The following is a 21,531-nucleotide window of genomic DNA, read 5'->3' as shown; positions in this document are numbered from 1 at the left end:
AGACATACATGCAGCCAAACAAGTCTAGGATAAGGCTCAGAAGTCCCAGTGATGACCACCAAACCCACCTGCCCCTAGGCTCTAGCGTGCCTTACTAGAACCTTCCCCTAGGAAGCCTTGGCAAAGCACCAGTGGCTCTCCCCCAGCAGCTTATGGCCTTTGAGCTGCTTCTCCACAGAAAACACTAATGCCATTCAGAAAGGGCCACACAGGCCCTGACATTCAGGGACAGGGCCACACCACTGCAAATCGATAACCCAGCAAAAGGATGGCTGACTTCCTGAGGGGAGGGGATGTTCCAGGCAGCTGTTTATTAATCAGCTTATTTAATACACTTATGCCCCCATTGTAGATGCTTTTCAAATATTAACTCTCTCAAGCTTCATGACTCATTTAATACTCATAAACGATGCTGGCAGTAAATCGTCAGGCATCACCGAGGGACAGGGATGTGACACAATTCATTATGAGACACGTGCCATTTCATTGCCGCACAAACACACCAGACTGGCATAGGCTGCCGCACACCTAGGCTGTATAGCATGAACTGTTGCCCCCAGCTGCAAGTCAGCACAGCCCGTGAGTGCTCCAAATGCCACAGCTGGCAATGACACACAGTAAGTGCTCAGACATCTGGACATGTCTAAGCTAACAGGGCTGCACACCTGAAATCCTAGCACCTGGGAAGCTGAGGCAGGTGGCCATCCAGAGCTACACAGAAAGACCATCCTGGACTACGGAGCAAGACTCTTGTCTTTTTTAAATAAATAAATAAATAAATAAATAGATAGATAGATAGATAGATAGATAGATAAATATCATAAACAGGAGCTGGAGGGATGGCTCAGCAGTTAAGAGCACTGGCTGCTCCTGCAGGGCACCTGGGTTCAGTTCCCAGGGCTCACAAGGCAGCTTAGAACCATCAGCAACTCCAGTCCCAGGGCATCTGATGACCTCTTCTGGTTTCCTCTAGTACTGCATGCATGGGAGGCATGGACATACAGGCAAATTTTCAAAACACATAAAGACTTTTTTTAAAGGGAAAAAAAAACATAAATAAATAAATGAAAGAAATCCAGGTATAGAAAGGATGTAGTCAAAATATATGAAATAAGATGAAAACTGGGCCACCTGTTACTGCTCTTATGGTGGGGTAGGTAGATCCTACAGGGTAGAGACTACTCTGTGTAAAGCCTAGGGAAAGTTCTAATCACTGCCAGAGACTTTGGGAACACTGTACATGAAGCCTCTGTAAAAACGGTTATAATACTTAATAAGTATTTATTTTATGTGCATGGGTGTGCATGCATGTAGCCTGTGCACCATGTTCTTGCCTAGTGATCATGGAGACTAGAGAGTGTCAGATCGATTGAACTGGAGATACAGGGGGTGGTGAGCCACCATGTGGGTGCTAGGGACTGAACCCAAGTTCTCGGCAGGAACAATAACACTCTTACCCACTGAGCCATTTTACTAGCTGTGTGTGTGTGTGTGTGTGTGTGTGTGTGTGTGTGTGTTAGTGGAGATTGATGCGTGTGTTAGTGAAGGTTGTTAGTTGTTTAGTGTATGTGTATGTGTTAGTAGAGGTTGTTGGTGTGTGTGTATGTTTTAGTGGAAGTCGTTGGTTGTTTTGTGTGTGTGTATCAATTGTTTGTGTTAGTGGAGGTTGTTGATTGTGTGTGTGTTAGTGGAGGTTGTTAGTTGTTTTGTGTGTGTGTATGTGTTAGTGGAGGTTGCTGGTTGTTTAGTGTATGTGTGTGTATGTGTTAGTGGAGGTGGTGGTTGTGTGTGTGTGCGTGTTTTAGTGCAAGTCATTGGTCGTTTTGTGTGTGTGTGTCAGTTGTTGTTTGTGTTAGTGGAGGTTGTTGGTTGTTTTGTGTGTGTGTGTGTGTGTTAGTGATGTTGTTGGGTGTGTGTGTTAGTGGAGGCTGTTGGTTTTCTCTGTGTGTGTGTGTGTGTGTGTGTGTGTGTTGGTTTTGAGGCAGAGCCTCATGTCTCCTAGGCTAGCTTCAAACTCATGATGTAGCCAACAACAATCATGCACTCCTGATTCTCTGATCTCCTGGCGGCTGCTCTCAGGGACATGTGCCCATCATACCTCGGCTTAGTTGTCATTATTATTATTTAACCTTTTAAATATGCTTGCTACAACTTAAGGCATAAACAGTATGTTAACTGAGGCCTTGCATTCTACCATCACAAGTGTCCCACTGAAAGGCTTATAACACACATAACTGTCACCTCCTGTGATGACAATGTCTGTTCTGACCAATCATAATCTTAGGAGTTACTGACCTACCTTCAATCCAGCGTTGCCCAAAATATTATATGGCATGAGACTGTACTGTCACATAGCTAACTACACAGGGAGGGCATTAAGTTACAGATAAGTCAGGGCATTTGACCAGGACACAGTGTGTAAGGTAGTGGGCCCAACACAGAGCCCTGTGTCCCCAGCCCTGACTGGATTGGCAAGTGGCACTCTACAGATGAATCTGTGTATGCGACAGTCTCTCTCGCCCTTTCTGCTTCAAATATGCCTGTTCTCGGGGAGAAACAGGAATGGCCTGATTTAAATGCAAGATCATCCTTCCCCTAGATTCATACAGGGAGCCTTTGGAGAGACTGGAAAGAGCCAGGACATCTGCAGTTCTCCAGGGAGGCTGGAGCCAAGTTACTCAGAGAACCCAGAGAGAGGGCCTTGGGACTACAAAAACCACAGTGAGCGAGAGAGACACCCTGGGGCAAGTCTCAGTCAAAGCCCTGAGGTCATATATGTGGCCTGGCCATAACTTTGTGCAAGGGACAACACTGAGCATTTCCTTAATGAGGATCAGTGAGCCTCTTCAAGACCAGAGAAAAGCCAGTGAGCAAATGAAAGAAGCCTAGCTAAATCAAGAAACTACATGGAAATTGCCTAGAAAGGCGGGCATCTGGTAGCTTAAAATACATTTGGTAGCTATAAAATGCACCTGGGTAGGCATTTGGTAGCTATAAAATACATTTGGTAGCTATAAAATGTGTGCTATACAAATAGCCCTCAAATCTGCGGCTCGGTCCCCACTCCTCTGTACCTCCTCGGTACCTGCATAGACCTTAGAAGGCCTCTGGCTGTCTGTTAGTCCACCTGTCCGCCTGATTCCAGCCAGCAATGGCCACCAGGCTTCCTGGAAGGAGTATGAGTGTTTCTTGCCTCACTCCTTCTCTACTTTGCCCCCAAGGGTCATTGAGGGTGGCTACAAGTTCAGGTTCTCTGCTGTGCTCTCTCCTTGAAAAACCACACCCTTACAGGCTTACGGGTAGAACGACTACACACACACACACACACATACACACACACACACACACACCCTCCTCACCCAATGCCTGAAGCAACAGTTCCTTGGTCAAGCTCTTTAAAGCCACCTCGTTCCCTGCCTTTGCTGACTACTCAAGCCAGTGGGACGAAGCAGAACACCACAGCCCCGACAGGAGCCTGCAGCCAGTGTCAGTTGTGACTCATGCTGCTGGTGTCCCTCCAGCTGCGTGGCATTCCACTTGTCACTGTGCCTCCACACAGCCATCCAGTTCTGACACAGGAAGCAAGAAAGGGAAGAGACAAGGGAAGGAGGAAGATTCTGAAGACAGAACAGGGAGCCTTAAGGGAACTGTTTGGCTGAAGAGGCAAAAAGCAAAGTCGTTTCACTTGTGAAACCCAAAACCGATGAAGATAATCAACTAGCACCCTTGCTTTTCCTCACCTGGAAGAAGTAGGCAGTGACCACCCATAGTGTTGTTATAGTGACTAAGAAAGACGATCCAAATCAGTACAGAGCCTGGCACATCCAGCAAAGAGGACCAAGGAAAGATTCTAGCTGAGAAACTCGGCCAGATCTACCCAGAAGAGTGGGAGAGGGGGTGGGAATGACGTCAGGAAGAGGCATAGTATTAGGTCAAAGGTGGGAGTCCTGCAAAAACTAGCATGCTGGGAGGAGAGCCCCTGCCACCATCTGGAAGAGGATTGATACGGAGGAAGTCAAGTGCCTCAGTCTCTGGCCCCCCTAGGAAATGATGAATCACCAGCTCACAGCAGCAGGAGCAAGCTCAGGAGGAGATTCAACTGCAGCCCACAAGCATCGGGTTTCTCTCATGGCTGAGTCTCCTTGCTCTGGGAGTCCTGGGTTGGTAGACGCCTTCATGCCATGTGTATGGCTGGGCTTGCCCCATGCCACTCAGGATGGATGGCTGGCAGCCTCTGTCCGTTTCTGCACTAGGCAGTCAGAGCCTCTCAGTGCTGGTAAGTTCCTCTGGGATTTGGCTGAGCCAGCTTTCTTCCCCACCCTCCACGTGTGTGTCCACCCAGTGTGGCCTCACTGCTGACCTCCAGCAAACACCCCAAGAAAAAGAGCTCCCTGCTTTAGCAACGGCTTCCAGCACAGAAGATGGATAAACCATCCAAAGTCTGATAAATACGCTTGAATACGTAAATCACCAGGAATTTCACTCATGAACTTGCATTATAATCCTAAGGTAAAAGATCAGCTGCCGAGATGTGGCAGGATGAAAAGAGGTAGGTTTATGCCAAAGAAGCAAAAATCGAGGTCATTTATCAAGTTAAAATGCTGGGAGGAAAAGGTCATGAAGGCTGATGTAGGAAAAGCATCTTAAAAGTCTACTTCCGTTTATGACTAAGAAGAAAAGAAAACCCCAGAAAACCGGACATTGGGAATGTAAGGGACTTCTTCAACCTGACAGTGATTTGCCACAAACCTAGAGTCAAACTATATTTAACCTGCAAATTAGAACAGCTCCTACATAAGCCTGGCAAAAGGCTCATTGCCCATTGCACTCTTTAATTCACCATACTGAGGTCTTAGGACAAACAAGAGAATTAGAAAGAAAGGGATGGAGTTGCTCATTGTATCTCCTATCATTGTATACACCATGCTTTCTAACGAATCTAGTAGGACAGTGCTTAATTAGTAAGAGGGTTAGCCAATATTTCTGGTTGCAAAATCAATTTTGCAAAATGCAAATGTACTTCCCAGAATAACAAGAAACCAACAGAACTTTAATTTAAAAGATACAAACGCCTAACAGACACAACAGCCTCAAGCTATCAAGTACCTGGCAATATGTCTAACAAAAGATGTATTGGACTATCAAGAGAAAAATTAAGAGCCTGGCTGATGGAGGCAAATGCCTTTAATCCCAGTATTCAGGAGGCAGAGGCAGGAGGATTGCTGAGTTGAAGCCAGTCTGGTCTATAGGACAGGTAAAGCTACATAGAGAAACCCTTCTCAAAAAAAAAAAATCAAAGAGAGGAGATGGGGAGGCGAAAAGGGAGAGAGGGGGACAGAGGGAGAGACACAGACAGAGACAGAGACAGACAGACAGTCAGACAGACAGCCAGCCCCAGAAAGAGAGAGAGAGAGAGAGAGAGAGAGAAAGAGAGAGAGAGAGAGAGAGAGAGAGAGAGAGAGAGAGAGAGAAACAGAGACAGAGAGGGGGTATATTAAGAATTCATTCTCTTAAAATGGTTACAGAGCTCTAACAAAATGGTTACATAAACCCTATGAAAAGAGATACAATGTTCATGAAAGACTACACTACACATTCCACCCGCTAGAGGGCAACAGGGAGCTTGACAATAACAACTGGGACTTGGAAATTACAGTAAACTGTGTGGTCTTCCACGGGAGGCAGAGATCTGGGGGAAGGAAGCTAGGTAGCCTTCGATGGAAGGCCTAGAAAGCCCTTACTCACAGCAGGGTATCTACATGGGGTGAGCAGGGATGCCTGCAAGAAGCTACTCAATGGCAGCAACCCACCCAGAAAGACCCACTGGAGGCAGAAGCAGGGATGCTATTAACCCCGTTGCCTAGCATCTATTGTTCGTCTCCACCGCAGCCAGCCACAGCACAAAAAGACCTGAGGTTCCATCTCATATTGCTTTTAGACTCTGATGTGTATTTATCTTGTTTGTAGAAATAGCTACAAGCATCCACACTGTTCCATCAATCCTTTTGAACCTCAGTTTCCTCCCCTGTAAAGTAAAAACAGTGATTCCTACCTCAGTGTTAGGAGGAAACAAATACTAAAACACTCTTGTAGAGTGTTGTCTAAATACAGGACATTCTTCTGGCTTGTACTATTGCTTCTTTGTAGACTGCGGGTAAGAGAATAACATTCTATTTTCTAGACTTGACAACAGTGTCCTTCCACTGTCTGTCTCTGTCACCAAAGGCGTCACTGAGTCCTTTACTCTGGTCATAACATTTCATCAATTAGTTCTCACAGCAAACCCTAGGGGAGGTGTGAGCTACCTGGCTCCACTCTACAGAAGAAAACGTCAAGATTCAGTTCTCCATTAGGTATCCATGAGTGCTTTTCGTAAGACAGACACAGTCCCTGCTCTACAAAGTCATCCTCTAGTTGGGAACCCATCCAAACCTCACAAACAATCCAGCAGACCCCACATCCAAACTCAGCTCCAGTGGATGCCATTGGCTACACTTTCAACTCATCCCTGGAATTGCCTTCAGTCTCATCTCCCACTCTGTCCTTTTTAATGACACAGCGGTTGCTAACACGCATTCTTCTAGCTGAAACAAGGTGCAAGGTCTCCTTGCCATGCAAGTAAGTGAGAGCTGTTAGCTTTAGTCCATGTGATCTTCCTGCGGGATCATCAGAGAATTACCAAGGGGTTGATGAATGCACAAAAAAGGTGAGGCACCCCACCCCCACCCCTCCCTGAGCAGCATCGGCAGTGTTGTTCCCTTAGAGTGTGTGGCTGAGTCCTCTGCCACCATTAATGGCAGAAGTGAGTCACTTATAAGTAAGATACAGGGGCTTTGTTATAATTACATCCCGAGACTCAGCAATGCTCCACATCACTGTGAAAGAGAGGGCAGCGGGTGACTGGGGCTTGAATGATCCTCTGCCAGGTAGAGCTTTCAGATATAGCGTCTAGGATCAGGAGCAATTACAGCTAATGCCCAGCCTGAATGCTAATGAGAATTATTTACAATTGCATGTAATTCTTTGCCATTTATACACTCAGCTGCCCCCCTTCCTTCCGTCCTTTCTTTGCCTGTCTATCTGAGTTAATCTTGAGAAACAGACACTGGTGAGGATGATTCATGGCCATTTCACAGATGAGGATACTGGAGTCCACAGTTAGTCAGTTCTCAGGGACAGAAATGAGTTTCGACTCATTTACCTGGGAGAGAGAGCCTGCAGAACTCTGAATGCATGCTCTCCTTCCTCAGAAGACATGTGGCATCTCCACAGCCAGCTGCACACTCTTGGGGGCAGTGGCTGGTGTTCTCTATTGGGACAGCTGTAGCCAGATCTTATGAAATAAACCAATAGACCTCATACATACCCTTTAACCCCGTGATTGTCAAGAGACTCTTGCCTCTCCTTGGAAAACCCAAGCAATGACCACACAGTTCAAATCCAGGCTGAGAGATAGGAAACAACCTCTCTGCCCTCCAACCCAAGTCCATCCTAGCCTGACCTAGCCATTTAGAAAATATGTGTTTGAAAACTGCCCCGGATCCATACCACACAAGAGCACAAAGCTGAACCCGCCAGGGGAAGGAGACAGGTCTGGGTGGCAGCGAGAATGACAGCAACATCTGGAGCGTCCCTGAGACCTGGCTTCACAGGGATGGCTGGCTGAGAAGTCTGCTACCTGTTAAAATTTGAAGCTGCAAGAAGATTTTTGGCATATACAACAACATCTAACTAGATCTACCTCATTTCACAGCTAAGAAAGCCAGGAGGCTTGGGGCTGGAGATGTAGCTCAGTGGTCAAGTATCTGCCTAGCATGAACAAGGCTCCTCCCGGCTGGGTACCCAGCTTCACAGAACAAAACCAAAGCAGCAAGGGGTCCACAATGTCCAGGAGCTCACAGGCTTTCCTCGCTGGGTCTGTCAGTGTCACGGTGACAACTGCTGCAGGTACCATGGCACTCTGGTGAATTACAAGGTACCATTGCCAGTGCCGTGTCAATGTGAACATGGTTAATTCTCTTAATACTACCACCAACCCCAGGATGAAGGATCTGTAACACCTCCAATCGAAACAGGGGGAAACAGAAATAGGTGCAGAAACTTGTCACAGGCCATAAGAGACGGCATGGTGACTGGACCCAGAAATGTACTTTCAACCTCTCTGCCATCCCTCGCTCCTGAGGAAAAGCCACTGTGTTTCTGCCAGGTGCCCCCTTGACTATAGAGAGGAGTATGGGCATGAGAGAAGTTCACATATAAATGCTTCCCCACAACCCTCGGCTCAGGGCTGGGGACCCCTTGCAGGCCACAACTGCTCAGTGCTGGAGGCTGTTGGGGGGATAGGACCCTGGCAGGCGGCACAGCTCTGAAATTATAGCCAGTGAATATCCGGCTAACTCCTGGTTTTGCAGGTCTTTGACATAATTCAATACAACATCAGTCAAACCCTGCCCTCCACCAGGAGCAATGTTCTGGGGGCAGCTAGGTGGCCTTGGATGGAAGGTCCAGCAAGTCCTGAGATACAGCAGGGTATCAACATGGGCGGAGCAGGGATTCTTGCAAAGAAGCTACTCAAGGGCAGCAACCCACCCAAAGAGACCTATTGGAGGCAGAAGCAAGGGACCCTGTTGCCTAGCATCCCTCTATTGTTTGTCTCCACCGCAGCCAGCCACAGCACAGAAGGACATGAGGTTCCATCTGCCACTTGAGTTTCACTGATAGTCTAAGATACAGGCAAGATTGGTACTCAATCCACTCCACCACGGACTAGCTGGCCAACTCTAGGCAATCTACTTAACCTCTCTGAGTGCCTACCTATGGCTCAATAATAGTGCCTTGCGTAGCTGCTGTATAAACTATGTTACTCCATAACCATCTCGGGTGGGCTCTTTCTCTATCTCCAAGGATTGCTGGTGGCCCCCAGGCCTCTCGGATCTCCTACCCTCTCCTTCATGTTTCAGTAACACACTTCACCCAGGGCTCACGGTCCTACCCTCCCTCTCCCCCGCCCCCCAATAATGGAATGCGCTGTCCGCTGTCTGAGCACTCAACTCAGCCGGGGGATCTTCTGGAGGGATACTTCCAGTTCCCTCAACTCCATTCCATCCGGAGGTGGGAGCCCCCTGTCGGAGGACAGCCACCTTGCCTGAAGCATCCCGGTGTCTCCATCTCCCAGGCTAGCAAGCGCCTCAAAGGTGGCTTCTATAAAAGAGCAGTTGTGCTCTGGTTCAAGATTCTAACTTTCAGAGCAACCAAGCATAAATTGCAGAATTTGGTAACCGAACACCCCCCCCCCCCCAACGCTCTCCGGGAAAACGCAGCTCTCAAGGATCTCTGCTATCAGAACACACCCTGGCCACAGCATCAAGTCTACTGGTTCAGCCAGGAAAAGATGATCCAACCAGCTAGGAAAGGAGGGAGCACTGGCTCAGACGCTTCTCATACCCAGACACCTGGTTTGGATTTCACCTAGCTAAGAAGCTCGGATTCATCCAATTCAGGCTCAAGACTCTTCTCTAAGGGACAACTTTGCCTCCCCAAGCCTCAGTTTCCTCGTCTGTCAAGTGGGTACACTAGTAGTACCTGCGTCCTGGAGATTCAGAAGGATTTGAAAGATAGTGGACGTCCGGAGCTTGGCACGGAGATCGTACCCAGAGTCTGTGTCCACGGTTAGCATCAAAGGCAAACCCTAAGGAAGCTCGGGGAGCCGTTGAGGCGGCCCCCCTGGCCCAGAAGTCGGGAGGCCGACTCTAACGAGTGCGCCCGGTCCCAGCTCCGGGAAGCCACAGGTGTTTGCGCGTACGGGCGGAGAAGCCACAGCTCCACTACCCTGCCCAGGCCGCCAGAGCATCCGGCGCGCCCACCTCCTGCGGCCGCCTGCGGGGTGTTCTCACCGCCCTACGGGGGCACGGAGCTCAGAGCTGGGCCTGAGCGCATCCTCGCTCGCCGCCCGCCACCGGGTTCCCGCCCCTGCCCGCACTGCGCTCCGACTCACCCGCGCCAGCTCCGGGGAAAGTTTGGCGGCGGCGGCGGCCAGGCTGCTCGGTGCGGTGGCGGCGGCCGCAGGGGTGGCGGGAGCAGGCGGAGGCGGGCGCGGGGGAGGAGCCGCTGAGGGGCCCGCCCACCTGCAGCCCCAGGGCACCCTCCCCCGCCCATCATCCACCGCCGCGCCCCGCGTCCGTGGCGGAGCCCTGAGCTTGGCAAGAGGCCAAGGACCGGTCGGAAGCCTGGCGACAGCCCTCCGCCACTGCCACCGCATGCTCACCCTGGGGCACGCAGAGCCACAGACCAGACTTCAGATAAGGAGGAGTCGACAGGAGGCTTGGCACATTTAACCACAGGTGGACGGAGGGATCAGTTTTGGGTTTTGTTTTTTTGTTTTGTTTTGTTTTGTTTTTGTGTTTTTAAATAGTGACACTGATTGATCCGGATCACCAAGACTCCGGAGATTTAGAACCGCACAGCCACTGTTTCTCTAGACCCTGAAGAATGCATGCGCTCTCGCCCTCCCCTCTCCCTCTTTCCCTCCTTTCCTCCAGTCTTCATCCTGCAAGTGCTGAGCTGGAACTCAGGGTCTTGCGCTGAGCTATCCCGACGTGTTCAACTTTCACTGTACCATTTCACTTAGGAACCTGTGCAGTCCAAGAAGGAAAGGCGAATGTGCGTGCGTGTGCATGAGCGTGTGTGTTGGGGAAACTTAAGAAACTGTTTTTGTTTTCTGAGCTAGGAGAGGGTGTTTCTCCTTTCTTCTTTGCTACCAGGAAAACCCTTTCAAAGTACAATTGTGGCTTCAGATGACTACAGTCAGGGAAGGGAGGGTAAATGAGGAAGGGAAGTGACCCCTCCTTGCTATGACATTCTGCTCCCTAGAAGGGGCTCATCCTCCTGCAGTGATGTGTAGTCCTGGGAACGCAAGCCCAGCCCCGTGGGGCTCATTTCCACACACTTGTATGGATGCCTTTGTCCCCTTTCCTCGGAACCCTTATTTAAAACTCAAAGTACAGGAGAAAAAAAGAAGCAGTCATCATCTCTATTTACAGATGAGGAGACGGAGGCCTAGACAGGCTTTGTAGCTTCTACAGTGTCACAGAGAGAACTGCACTTCCATCCTACCCAGCCCAAGTCCAAGGGCCAAAGTTTTTAACATAGTGGAGCTGAGGACAAGTTCATGATGTCATTTACACAAAGGGCTTCCTTGGTAAGAACCCCACTGGAACCCTTGACCTTGAGCCTGTCCATGCCTGTCTGCAAGGTGGGTCTCCAGATTCATTTGAAATGCCCTTAGGCAACAGGTAGCTGAATTGAGGACTAGCTGGCAGGCCTAGGTACCAACCTTCCCTGACCCTGACCCTGACCCTCTCTGACCTGTACCTCAGGAGACCCAGGAGCACAGGAATCCACAGCACGTTCTACTTCTGGTTGCTGCTCTTGGGCCTCCATATTTACACTTTGTTGGACTAATGCACCATTTGGAACTGAGCGAGCAACCAGGATCGCACCTGTTATAAACTGTAAAGCAAGATATTTCCTCCTCACAGCTGTGGAGCATACAGAAGTCAGGGCATGTGTCAGAGAGCCTCGGAAATGGTGGGGTCCCTTTCATCTCTCTCCTTCCTTAAAGTCAGCAAAGGCCTGATAACTTGGGATTCTGCTCCTGCGGTTTCACTTCCTAAGACCTATTTAGGTCCTATTGTATCCAGGAGGTTTTTAGAAAACTCAGCATTTTAGAAACAATGTGTCAGGCATCATTTGAAGCCTCTGTTGGTTGTTGGGGGGGGGGGTTGTTTGTTTTTGTTTGTTTTGCTTAGTTTTGTTTTGTTGTAGTTTCTGCTGTGATGTTTGTGACTGACACAGCCTGGGCCATGTCTGTCTGAAGTCAGTCAACTGCCTAGAGGTAGGTAGCAAGTGAAAAAAACAAGGCTAGCCCCCCCCCCCCCCCCCCCCCGTCCTCCTGTCCTCATGTCCTCCTGTCCTCCTGTCCTTCCATCCTGTGGAGGCTTCCCTGAGAGGAGCCAATGTGCCTGCTTCTCCGAGCTGCTGGCTCTGCCTTCATCTGCTTTGCAAATGAGAAAGCTGAGTGTGATGTAATCAGGGCACTTGGGAGGTAGAGAGTCAGGGAGGGTTTTGAGTTGAAGGCAACCTAGATCACCCAGTGAGAGCTTGTTGTTTTTCTCTTTCTCTTTCTTTTCTTTCTTTCTTTCTTTCTTTCTTTTCTTTTTTTTTTTCAAAGCAGTCAGCTATTAAGTCATTCCAAGACCAGAGAGGAAGTCCTAAACCAGATCTAGAAACTGGGCGGCTCTGGCCTCTGCACTCTGTTGGAAACCAGTGAGAGAAGGGGACTGGGAACATAGAGCAGGGGTTAGAGGCAAGGAGGGAGAGCCCCTTAAAGCACCCCTGCTGGGCCACTTGCCACCTCTGCATTTACTTTGTATCTTAGAGCCTCAGTGTCCTTAACTGTAGGTAAATGAGCACAGTGTCAAGGTCATACCCAGAATCTGAGTGACCACTGTTTTTTTGCTGCTCGCAACAGAAACCAGTAATAGGCAGATTTGGCCAGAAAGGATTCTTAAATCTCAAAGCTTAACAGATGAGTCTGGATTTGGCACAGCCTATTCCAGATGCTCAAAACCCATCACTATGAGCCTGCCCCAGTCTGCACCAGTCTGAGTGCACTTGATTGCTAAGTCTTCCACTGAGAAAGCAGGAGGGATGACCAACGGACATAGAAATCACTTCTTCTGAATACTTCAGCTAACATCCCAAGACTAACTCATGTTGGCCTGGCCTGGGCCACATACCAAGCTCTGAGATCACAGCAGTGGCTCTTGATTGGCCAAGTCTGAGTGGCAGGTCTAGTGATAAAGTCAACCACTCTTCAGCCACTAGGGGCTAGAAGAGGGCAAGAGATGGCTCCCCAGATTCAAGTGTGATGAGTGGACCGGAGCATTGGATCTGGAGGTTTCAGGAGTCCCCTCTCTCCAGAACTATTGCTGGGATTAAGTCAATGTGTGTGTGTGTGTGTGTGTGTGTGTGTGTGTGTGTGTGTAGGGGAGTCACCTCCCTTCCTTCCACTTCTGGAAAACAGGAACTGTGGCTCACCAAATCCAGACCAACTTCTCACTGTTCACATAGGGAAACTGAGGAAGATCCATAGAAGGGACTTGTCTAAGGTCCCCCAGCTTGTCAGCTGTAGAAACATGTCTGAGTGGGAGCAAATCCCGCTGGAAGTGTCAGCTGTCAGCTTGCAGTCCCCCACTGGTGAGGAGGGAGAGCGGACTGCCTTGCATAGATGTGACTGGAAACTCACAAAGCCCTCCCAACCCAGAGGAAGCGAGTTCTACTTATGTTGGGCTCTCAAGTCATGCCACAAGCTCTAGACAACAGAGTTCTGGGCAGAGTGCCCAATCAGCTCCCCACCCATTAGAGCTTACGTCAGCCTGCTCCTCGGGGGACAGCACACCCTGGATGCTGAGAGACCCCCAAAGCTCTTTTTACGAAACTGCCCACATTAGACAAGATGGCTCTTTCCTTGATTGTTCTTCTGCTTAGTTTGAGAGAGCAACGTGAATGCTCCTGGGCCAGAGTAGGGAGAGAGCAGGCTGCCCTTGAGTCATCAACATCAGCCTTCCAGGTGGCTCTCACCCAAGTCCCAGTTCCTGCCCTTAGACAGTGTTACAGTTTGGATCTGGAATGTCCTCAAAGGCTCATGTGTTCAAGCCATGGTCTGCAGCTGGTGACACTATTGGAAAGGGTAGGGGATAGGAGCTGGGGCCTACAGGGAGGGAGCAGACCTCTGGGACCTGATAGTTGTATTTCATCCCTTGATCCTTCCTCTTAGTCTCTCCCTCTTTCTTTGCTTACTGGCTGCCATGATATAAGCAGCCTCCTCCTCCCAGATGAGCCTCCATGGCCATGAGCTTCTGCCCCACTTTGAGCCCAAAATAATGGAGCAGACCTTGGAAGCCATGAATTAAAACAACCCATTCTCATCCCAAAAGTTGATTCTTATTTCTTCAGAAAATTTGTCACAGTGATGGAGAGCTAGGACTGGAAGTCTTATTCTTCTACTTCAAGGTTGGCAAGATACATGATGTAGAGTAAGTCTGTCTGTCTATCTTACTGTCTGTTTGTCTGTCTGTCTGTCTGAAGGGACTCTAGCCAGCTCAAGCATGGCAACATAGCTCTGGCAAGCCCTGCCTTTCTCCCCTATTCCCTTTGCCTTGCTAAAAACAACAACAACAATAACAAAAAACTGTTAGATTCCATCCACTAATCTAACCACCAAGGTCCATTCCCTATTTGGCCACTTCCTCCTCTTGAGGCTGACTACCAAGGTCCAGCTATCAAAGTACTGAAGTGCATCGATTAGAAGCCCCCTTTGGTTCACCTAATTAATATGTCCAACTAAAATTAAACACCTCATCCTAACTCGGAGTTTCCCCTTCTACCTTTACAAACTGTCATTTTCCTATGGACCGTGTCTGCCTCCTCTCTCTCTATCCAGAGGCAGTCCTTTGTTATCATTCTCCTCTGCCTCTGCCCCCACCAGACAAATAGCCCTCTCCCCCTCTCCCTTGTCCCCATAACCTTCTGGGAGCATCTGCTGCTCTCTTGTCTTTGTCTTTTAATCGCTGCCCTCCGTCCCTCTGAGGCAAATAAATCTCCCCTGTGCTGAGAACTCCATCTTGGGGTCCTGAGCCGATGCCAAACCCTTCACTCTCTATCTATTTGAAGATGCTGAGATAAACCCATGTCCTTGATCATGCCAAGGATGGCAGATACCATACTGGAATGAGTAGATCTCTCCCATCCCCCCCCTTACGTGCTTAGTTTTTGGTGTACACTCTGTGACAGAGCTTAAGGCAGAAGGTTTCATGCAGAGGAAGTCACCAGGGAGCAGGGCACAGGGCTGGGTAAAGAAACATAGGCAGTGGTATCAAACTGCCCGCATCCACATCCCAGCAGGGTCCTGGAAAAGCATTGGGACACTTTGCACATAAGCCTGCCCCCACCCTCTCTCTCTCTCTCTCCATCCACAAATGAGGATGGATGGCCTCCAGAGAGAGTTAAGTGTCTCAGTCCCACAGAACAGAAAAAATGGCCTCACAAGGTGGGGACTCCATGAATACAAACTGTTGTGTGCCTGCACAGAAGGTGGGACGTATATGCATGTTCAATGTCCTAGGGTCACTGTACACCATACAACACAGGATTTCACACATGGGGGTGCTCATCCTTGCCTTTCTCTTCCTCCCTCAAGGTCCTTACAGTTGGTATAAATAGTCTCCGTAATTCCTAGTCTGCCGGGCCCTGGGACGGGCGTCTCTGACTCTGCATTGGTATCTGTGGAGACATCTTTGTTCCCATCCACACAGGTCGCTGCTAAATTGTCCCTTCCTCTCTCTCTCTCTCTCTCTCTCTCTCTCTCTCTCTCTCTCTCTCTCTCTCTCTCTTTCTCTCTCTCTCTCTCAGCAGCTTCAAGGGCACATGGCAAGTTCCCTGGGGAAACTGTTCAGCTCGGTGGCAGCTGGAACTCAGAGAGCTCTGAGGGAGGTAGGAGGCTCCTCTGTGTACCCACACACCCCTGCCTGAGAGGGATACTGTTCTCTACATTCTGTTTTACTGAGACTGGTCTAAGGGTGCTGAAGTCTCCCCCCAAATTCAGATCATGCCTATCAGGTCCCACAGTCAGCAAGGGAAGTCCACAGATGGAAGGGGAGTGAGGGGTAGCAGAGCCTCACAAGTCTGGGAGGCTCTGGGGTGTGGTGATTAGTTAGAGCTTGGGAAGGAGGACCATGGAGGTGGGAAGGAGATGCTCACAGGGTCTTCAATAGCTCTGGAGATGGGGGTGGGGCATGTGGAGCCAGGGAAGGAACAAATGAGAGATGGAGAGAGAAGAGTCCTGGAATGCTGGCAGAATGGCTTTGGGAGCTGGCAGTGTAAAGCTGCAGGGGAGGGGACAGCTAAGGAGATTCCTGCCAACATGAAGCCATTTACTAAGAAAAGGCTAGGGGGAGGGGCACTTGCAAGTGTCAGGGTGGTGAGCAGTCTGTTGTGTCCCCTCATTCCCAGTCCCCTTGCCCTTGAGGAAGAACCCAGTTTGTGCTATGGAGAACCACTCTGCTCTTTGTTCGGGTCGTATAGCCATTGGGCTGTAGGACGCATGACTCTGATCTGGCCCAATTAGCATGTTCCACTTCTTTGATCCCAAGGATTGGTTCAGGGACTGGCATGCAATCAACACTAAGCCAAAAGGGACCAGTCTTGAGAAATGCCGGTGTTCTTGGTAAGGGATCCTGCCTTCTCTGAGGGTTTGCTCAGTGGGCAGATGCTGGAGCTGCTAATAGCCACTTGGCCAAAGGCAGGATGAGCCAGCTTGAAAACACCAGCACTCGAACAAGCAGAAATCAAAGGATGGAAGAGCGTATGTAGGGTGTTCCTGTTGTGAGCCTGGACCCAGCCATGCCTAGAATTAACCCAGAGTTTTTATGAAATGACATGTCATCATCTTAGAACAGTCCTGTTCAGACTGGGGTTGTCTCTCTTACTGAGAGTATTCTAATGAATACAGACTCCCTTAAAAAGACTTGATGTGATCACTGAGCCTCTTCTTGGGAGAACGGGACATTCTAGAAGTGGGCAACAGGTGATGGTTGTGCAATGCCAGGCTTACACTGTAAAGGACATGGTTACAATGGTTAAGTTCTTATTTCCCCACAACTCAAGGCATATCTCTTAAAACCTTTTAGGATGAACATAAGAGAGACAAACTTAAGGGCCCATGAAATCCTGAGGTGGCATTTGAAAGACACCAGACAAAGCCTGGCTGGGCATGGGAAAGCTGGATTTCAGGTGGGAAGCCCTGCAGACTGGAAAGGAAGGGAGACAGTGGGGGAATGTGAGGGGCCAGGCTGACCTTACCATGCAAGGGGGGTAGGGAAGAGTCCAGAAGAGAGACCAGAGTACCAGCCAATGTGCCTTCTGGTGACAGAGTCATCTGAGGTTCCTATGGAGCAGGATGGATGTGAGCTCAGAGACTGGCAGATGGTTCTTGGATACAGCCTGGTGATGTCCCTTCCTGCCCTTTCCTAATTCATAAAGCCTCCCCACACTGGGACATCTGACAGTCTTGGCCAAAAATAAGTTAACAGTACCATTGCCCTCTGTAACCCACTTCCCACACAGTAGTACAAGGACCCTGCAGCTACACAGCTGACTGTGCTCGTATAAGCCCTAGAGGTAAGCCCACACACCCCCAAGGACCACAAGGACCCCTGTCATCTGATCCTTGGGCCTGTTCTGTCCTTGTCTCTCAACCTTGTTATCACTGGCTCACTGTCTCATGCCCACACTGACCTCTCTGCATTCCCACAGGTTCTTTCAGCTTCCATTCTGCCATGGGAGTGCCTTGCTCTCTCTTCTGTCTGCCAGGAAAACTCAGGCCTCAGCCATGCTCAGGAACACCTCCTCAACATTAATCTTTCCTCACCTTGGGGAGACTATGCTGCTCCAAACCCCAGCAGCCCTTGCTTGTGGGATGGGGATCGCAAGTCCTTCTGAGAGCATGGCTGAGAAACTACAGAAGAGCCTCTCTGCAAATGCCCATGATGGACTGGTGGGTATGTAGATCCCCCTGTGTCTGTGACCGTGTCTTCCAGCTTTTCCTGGCTGGTTATAGTCCATGTGAGTATTTTACTCCATCTGAGTGTGAGTAACTGTTGGGCAGGGGCTCTGTCTGTATCCATAGAGATATCTAAAAAAGGCAATGGAAGGAACACTTTGCACATACCAGGTCTTTAGAGACACCTGGGAAGTTAGGCCCCCAAAATGAAGGGGCTTATCAAGGGCATCCTGGCATCCATGCTAGAGTCTGGTCCCAGTTCTAAAGCCAATTCGTTTTCTAAAATTCCTCCCACCTTTTTCTGCGAAAGGATTTGCCAGACTCCTTCACAGTAGTTTTTCTCTCTAGGGTAGAAAGAACAATGAACTAGCAGCCAGAAGAAATGGGAGTGGCTGGGGCTCTGCCACCATGCTAGATCCCCCCTGAGGGTGCTCAGCAAATGACTAAGCAGCCGTTTGCATGAAGATGTGGGTACCACATAGGTAGTAGTTTTGACCTCAGAGTCTGGGCCAGGCGACCTGACTTCAAATCCTGCCATGCTAGTTAGTGGCTCCCCATCTGGTCTCAGGCAAAGAAAGAGGCCAGTGTTGCCTAAGGCAGCTCATCTCCAAGATGGCACAGTGGCCATTACCTCTCTCCTACTTCTTACATGCTTGTGGAGCCCATGGCAAATAGGGATGACCTGTGTGGCAAAGAAACCCTTCTGAGTGTCAGCATGTGATGTCTACATTCTAGATCATAACAGAGGACTCTCAAGAGCTCCATAGAAAGGGCCACTATGAAATGAACCAAGTCCCCTAACCAACATTGAGCACCAAGCTGGGGGGCAGAAGAGTGAACCATTGCAGCAGGTCCCTTCAGCCAACTTAAGCCTTCAAAATGTCTTTCAGACATTTCTGCTCCTGTAAGTAACCCCAATAAAACTCATTGGCTTACCAAACTGGATTTTGATGAAATTGTGGGCCTCACCATTTAGGGGTGAATAGACATATATATGTGGCATCTCTCTGGGAAAAGTCTATCATCCAACAAGAGCTTTCTTGTGTTGTATGAAAGTGAAAGGGAGGCTGGAGGAACTGTGTGACTCTGGCAGAACACACAGCTTATAAGGCCATCACCCAGGAAAAGTCATACTTTTTTGTTTTACAAACAATTCAGAACAGAGAGGAGGCAGATAGGGTTCCTCCAAGTTGGGAAGGGGTGGCTTTTAAAAAAAAAGATGTATTTATTTATTTTATGTATGTGAGTGCATTGTCTTCAGACACACCAGAAGAACAGAAGAGGGCATCAGACCCCATTACAGATGGTTCTGAGCTACTGTGTAGTTGCTGGGAATTGAACTCAGGACCTCTGGAAGTGCAGTCTGTGCTCTTAACCACTGAGCCACCTCAGTGAGTGAAGAGTGGTTTTGAAGTGAAGGGTAATGCTGTGGATTGCCCTCATACTGTTTATATTTGATGCTAATTCTGCTTCCTCAAGAGGGGTTGCCCTGATGAGAGGGAGGAATGGATCAGGTGATTCCATGTGAACATTCTCTGAATTTTAACTTGGTCAAATAAAGGCTAGAGCTTGTAATTGGGCAGTGGAAAGGAAAGGTGGGGTTGGAGGTTTTAGAAAGGGGGAAGAGGGGAAGGAGAAAAAGAAATCGAGGAGATGGAGGAAGACAGAGGAAGAGGAGGTAGAAGGGAGATGGAGCAGAAGATGGAGGAGACGCCAGTAGCAAGGGATCTCATAGCTGGGGAATAGAGTAATATAGTGGTAAATCTGCCCAATCCAGGCATGCAGCTTATAAATACTGCAACTGAGTTGTGTGTGTTTTTGCACAGGCTTATGGGGTTGGAGACTTACTACAACAGGGTACCTTGGAGAACATGATCATGAAAAGGGTCTGAGGAAGCTGCTGGGGTTCCCAGGGCCTGCTGGGGCACAGAGGGTAAACACTTCTAAAGCAGAAAGAATGGATAAGCTGGGTGTGTGGCAGAGGTGTGGCTAGAGACCCTAAGGGTTAGTTGAAACTGCAGCTGCAGGGCGTGTGCAGGTGAGAACTTTGAGCCTTGACCAGAGTCAATAAGATGCACAGAGCATGGAGACAGGGCTCATTGTCCTTGCTGAGTAGAAACCATCTCTGCTCTTCTGTGCTGTCTGGGGGATGAGTGGGGATTCACTAGCTTCAGCCAATGTATTTGGTCTACCATCCCTCTTCTGTCAGATGTTCTAGCAGAAATCCAGATGTGGGTGGAAACCCTGATGTCCCACTTCAGGCTACCAACAGCTCCTAAGCAGTTCACTGCACACAGGCACTAGGCCAAAGGGGCTTAACCCCAGCTTACCCTTCATTTCTTAACCGTATGTCAGCGAGGCTGCACCTCCCAGAGTGATTGCTGATTGCTTTTTCTTTTATTACTTAGAAAAAGAAAGTTTTATGAGCAAAAATTCAAGGTACTTAAAATCTATAATTGAGAATACTTTTGTACATGAAAGTCAATGGCTTTTGTATAGTTGCATCCTCTAGTTGTACAATAATCCCAGCACCCCCAAAACAATTCTTTAACTCTTAATGCTCCCTCACCGAGGATGTAGACATCCAAGGATCTCTCGTGAGGATAGCATCCTCTGGTTTGCATTGTTTCATGGCTACTCCTTTCATTTAACACAGTTGTTTTCAAGTTCTTTTTCTCTCTCATGAATCAGGACCTCATTCCTGTATATGGATATTCAACTTTTGGTGAATGCATCCGTTGGCTGATGGCCTTCTTGTTGTTATGAATAAGGATGTTATAATACATATGAGCAAGCTTTTAGGTGAACTTATACTCCCTTCTCTTGGGTGTAGAGTTGGGGATAGAGTGCTCTTGGATCATCTTGTAATTCTGGTTAACTTTCTGAATCACCAGACTCTCTTCTAAGGAACTACATGGTCTGTCATCCATTCCCCACAAGCAGCTTTTCCCACTACCCCAACCTTCAAGCTGAACAGGCAGTGAAGACTCTGAATGAGGGTAAAGTTATGGCTGTCAGAACCACAAGCCAATGGCAGGCTTAATGCCAAGTAGACAGTCAGGTGCTTGAGCTATGTGAAGGGACTTTGGGTGTGACTGAGGATGAAGCCTGAGCCACGACTGTGCAGTTACAGGCTTGAACATGCACGCCAGTTACCTCAGTGCCTAGGACAGGTTCACATCATCCTCTAAGGGCTAGAAGCAAATTGAACTGACCTGCTTGGATGGCTATGGGATCCTCAAATCCAAATACTGGAAATGACTTTTAGGTATGGACGTACATGGCTATAACCCAAGCAATTGTGTAGTGGAGGCAGGAGAGGATCAAGAGTTAAGTCATCTTTGTGTACAAAGCAAGTTCAAAGCCAGTCTTGGACCACATAAGACTCCATCTCAAAAAGGTAAAAGAAAAAAAGCAAAAAAAGAGATTGGAATAATCAGGGAAGTTGGCCTCAGCCTGCCCCGGTGACGCGGTTGGGAAGTGGGTGTGGGAAGCAGACCTTCAGACACACCTCAGATCACGAAGCCACTGCAGTGCAAGCTGTGTGTGGCCACTCTCCATGTTTCCCCTGCCTGGAAGCCAACGCCTGGCTTTCTTGCTGTCAAAGTGCTAGGGGCAAGCCCTTCTGGCTTCTAAGAAGGTTCTAGAAGGAGAGACCTCTTGACCTGGAGCTTGGACAAGGGTGCAGCTTGCTGACCTCCAAGTTAGGGAAGGGAGATTCAGGCCAGCAAGGGAAAGACAGGGAGAGGCAAGCAGAACTGAGATCAAATTAAAGCATGAGCCAGGTCTCCAGGTCGCCAGGCCCTGCTGAGGTGGGTTCTCCGGCTGTTTCCTCCTGGTGCATCACCCACTACTGTTATCTGAAGCATCTCCATGCTGAGGGCCATTGCACAATAACATTTAAAACATGG

At 49.0% G+C, this 21,531-nt stretch overlaps 1 protein-coding gene across 2 annotated transcripts in view; it reads right to left on the bottom strand.

Moving 5' to 3' along the window:
• Hrh1 (histamine receptor H1) overlaps nt 1-10,008 on the bottom strand; it is a 90,342-nt gene extending 80,334 nt beyond the window's left edge. Inside the window, exon 1 of one of the 2 annotated variants that reach the window (XM_031382965.1) lies at nt 9,583-10,008. In XM_031382965.1, coding sequence (XP_031238825.1) covers nt 9,583-9,676 — 94 coding nt within the window. In that variant the 5' untranslated portion in view covers nt 9,677-10,008. Of the gene's footprint in view, nt 1-4,023; nt 4,249-9,582 lie in introns of those variants that run through there. The other variant, XM_031382966.1, reaches the window with a different exon arrangement.
• Nucleotides 10,009-21,531: the final 11,523 nt, after the last annotated feature.

Source organism: Mastomys coucha, unplaced genomic scaffold (assembly GCF_008632895.1).
Source record: "Mastomys coucha isolate ucsf_1 unplaced genomic scaffold, UCSF_Mcou_1 pScaffold20, whole genome shotgun sequence".
Classification (NCBI taxonomy): Eukaryota; Metazoa; Chordata; class Mammalia; order Rodentia; family Muridae; genus Mastomys; species Mastomys coucha.
Note: the sequence above shows the minus strand (reverse complement) of the source record. Positions and strands in the feature narration are given on the sequence as shown.